Source organism: Berghia stephanieae, chromosome 7, assembly GCF_034508935.2.
Source record: "Berghia stephanieae isolate SIO BIC M18660-M18661 chromosome 7, UCSD_Bste_1.3, whole genome shotgun sequence".
In the NCBI taxonomy this organism is placed as follows: domain Eukaryota; kingdom Metazoa; phylum Mollusca; class Gastropoda; order Nudibranchia; family Aeolidiidae; genus Berghia; species Berghia stephanieae.
In genome coordinates this window covers 26,836,726-26,839,225 of record NC_088366.1, presented here as the reverse complement: position 1 = coordinate 26,839,225, position 2,500 = coordinate 26,836,726, and the positions used below count along the sequence as shown (strand labels likewise).

The 2,500-nt window shown below is 35.0% G+C and overlaps 1 protein-coding gene across 1 annotated transcript in view; it reads left to right on the top strand.

Annotated features, from left to right (window-relative positions):
• Positions 1-2,500, top strand: part of LOC144976974 (xanthine dehydrogenase/oxidase-like) — a 74,180-nt gene that overhangs the window by 59,435 nt on the left and 12,245 nt on the right. Inside the window, exons 29-30 of the mRNA XM_078921630.1 lie at positions 801-929; positions 2,183-2,257. Coding sequence (XP_078777756.1) covers positions 801-929; positions 2,183-2,257 — 204 coding nt within the window. The remainder of the gene's footprint in view (positions 1-800; positions 930-2,182; positions 2,258-2,500) is intronic.

Below are 2,500 nucleotides of genomic sequence, written 5' to 3'. Positions count from 1 at the left end.
TGGCAGTGAGCCACCAGGGTCTTCTCTCCAAGATGATTCAGGTTTGCCTGTAAATCAAACGATTTGGTCTTCAAGACTTTACAGAACCTTACCATTATCACCAATGCAACTGTAACAGCAATGTTTTCACAGAAATTCAAGTGTCATCGCTGTTATTGTTCGCTTGCCGAAAACGGCCTCAATTATAACAAGAATAATTAGACATTGAAATAGGAGTGTACATTGGCTCCTTTAAAAAGATGATATGAAAGTAAGAAGTGATAAAAGATGAATCAATAGAGTACATAGAATAATTAATTAATGCAAACATTATATGAACATTTTCATGTAATCAACCTTGCCCAATTTGCTTTACAATGATTCAACTTTTTATTAGCATGCCGTATAGAACCAGGAATGCATTTCATACAGTAGCTGTACTACGCCTATAAGGCTTTAATTTTTATACTAGATTTCTCACATCGGTCTACTTACATCAAGTATAATGGAATCGGCAAAAATTCACCACTCTTAACGTCAATTTCTGCTTAAAGTCAACACTCTCTATCTAAGTGTGATCCGTTCATGATAAAGTCAACATTTTATAACGCCAACCAATCTTTCCGGTCCGGCGGTGTTGGCTTTTTTTCAGGATTCCATTGTAATTAATAGGAGTTTCATGAAGGCCTCAAATTTCCTGTTTTAATTATAGATGAAATAAGATAAGAGTGATCTAGTTCAAAGTTTTCAAACCTGAGATTTTTTAAAATCACATATTATGCTGGTTTTCATAGTATTGAATAAAACCTTTTCCTGTACAGGTTGTGAGTCGGGAGCTGGAAATTCCAACGGACTCAGTTCACATCATGGAAACCTCGGTGGCCGTCACACCAAATACGGGGCCAACTGCCGCTAGCATGTCTACGGACCTCTACGGTGCTGCCATTATTGTAAGATTTTACATTTAAAGATTAAATAAAATAAATGATTAAACATGTAGTTTTTTTATGAAAGTTAAATCCATTGAATACCAAATTAAGACATTTTAGTACCACAGATAATTCTAGGAGTATTTACCTGAGGAAAATATAATATGTGGCCATTCTTCTCAAAATTGGATCATGTCGGGATAAATTATGACGCATTGTATAAAATGTTTAACCTAAGTAATCAAATTTAGCATACATTTAATAAATGCCTTCATTGAGATGAGTTTGAGTCCTTGGACAAGGCTCTTTACCCACATTCGCTTGTCATAGGTGGAATTCGAGTAGGTACTATCTATCTCGGGAAAAACTGCAATATAGCCTTATAGGCGTCATGTCTCGCCCTCCATGTTAAGTGTTGCTGTTGGCTATGGATACCTTGTAAAGCGCATCAGTGCATATTGCGTTATATAAATACTTAAGTTTTTTGGGGTTTTTTTTTAGTTCATTCTTACTTGATAATTGTGTACCTAGATTTTGACTAATTGTGTCAATCTGGTATTATAACGGAACTAGCTAGATGAACAGCACTGACCTTAGCCAGTCAAAATGGTAGGACCTGATGAATTTGTCTTTGGAAAGTTTAGAAATAGAACTCACTTTTTTTTTTTAATGAAAACATCTTTTTATAAAACTAACTTTTCTAAATTAAGCTTAGATTTATGCAAGCATTACGTTGAATATCACAAAACACCGTTGTGAGACCTTTAGTCACATAAATACGTACGTCCAACATTGAAGGGATTTTCCTCAATCCAATCCGAAAAAAAAAATGCGATAGATGATTTCGCGGTTCAAGTCCATTAAATACCGAATTGAAAAAGTTTACTAGTCTTTCGCTAACTGCTTTTTGCCTTTTCTTTGTTTATTTTTATTTGGTAATTTGACAGAAATCGCTTTTCCCTATATTAAGGCGAAGTTAGGGCTTTATCACATTAAGAATTGTGAATAAAATCGCATTGATCACTTTACAATGCATACGAGAATATGGCCTCCACGATAGAAAATGAGTTGAAACTTTCTATCTTTTGGAAACTTTGGAATCAACGAGAAAAAGATCTTACAAAACACTCGGTGAATTGTTCTATACGGCAAAGAAGATACTTATTTTCCTAGCGATTTAGGTCACTAAATAAATGACAAAAAGCAGTTTTCTATGATGAAAGTGAGACAGCAGATTAGGAAAGTCGCCGCCTCATTCTTCATTCACTTTACAGGATGCTTGTAAGACTTTGTCAGCCAGATTGAGTCCATACAAGAAGGCCCAGCCAAATGCTACCATGAGAGAATGGGTGAGTCATTTTTCTAAAGTACCAGTCATTATCGTTTATCGGTATAAATTAAAGAGGACACTTTTCACAGCCAATTCAATCATCAAGATTACATGACTTTTCGATCGATCTAATACGTTGGAAACTTAAAGTTGTTGAAAAGGGATATGGGGAATATCATTAAATGTCCACAAATCAAACAAAAACGTATTCCGCCAGATCTATTAGCAAGAACTTGCCAAAATCGCTGAATGGCAATTTGAA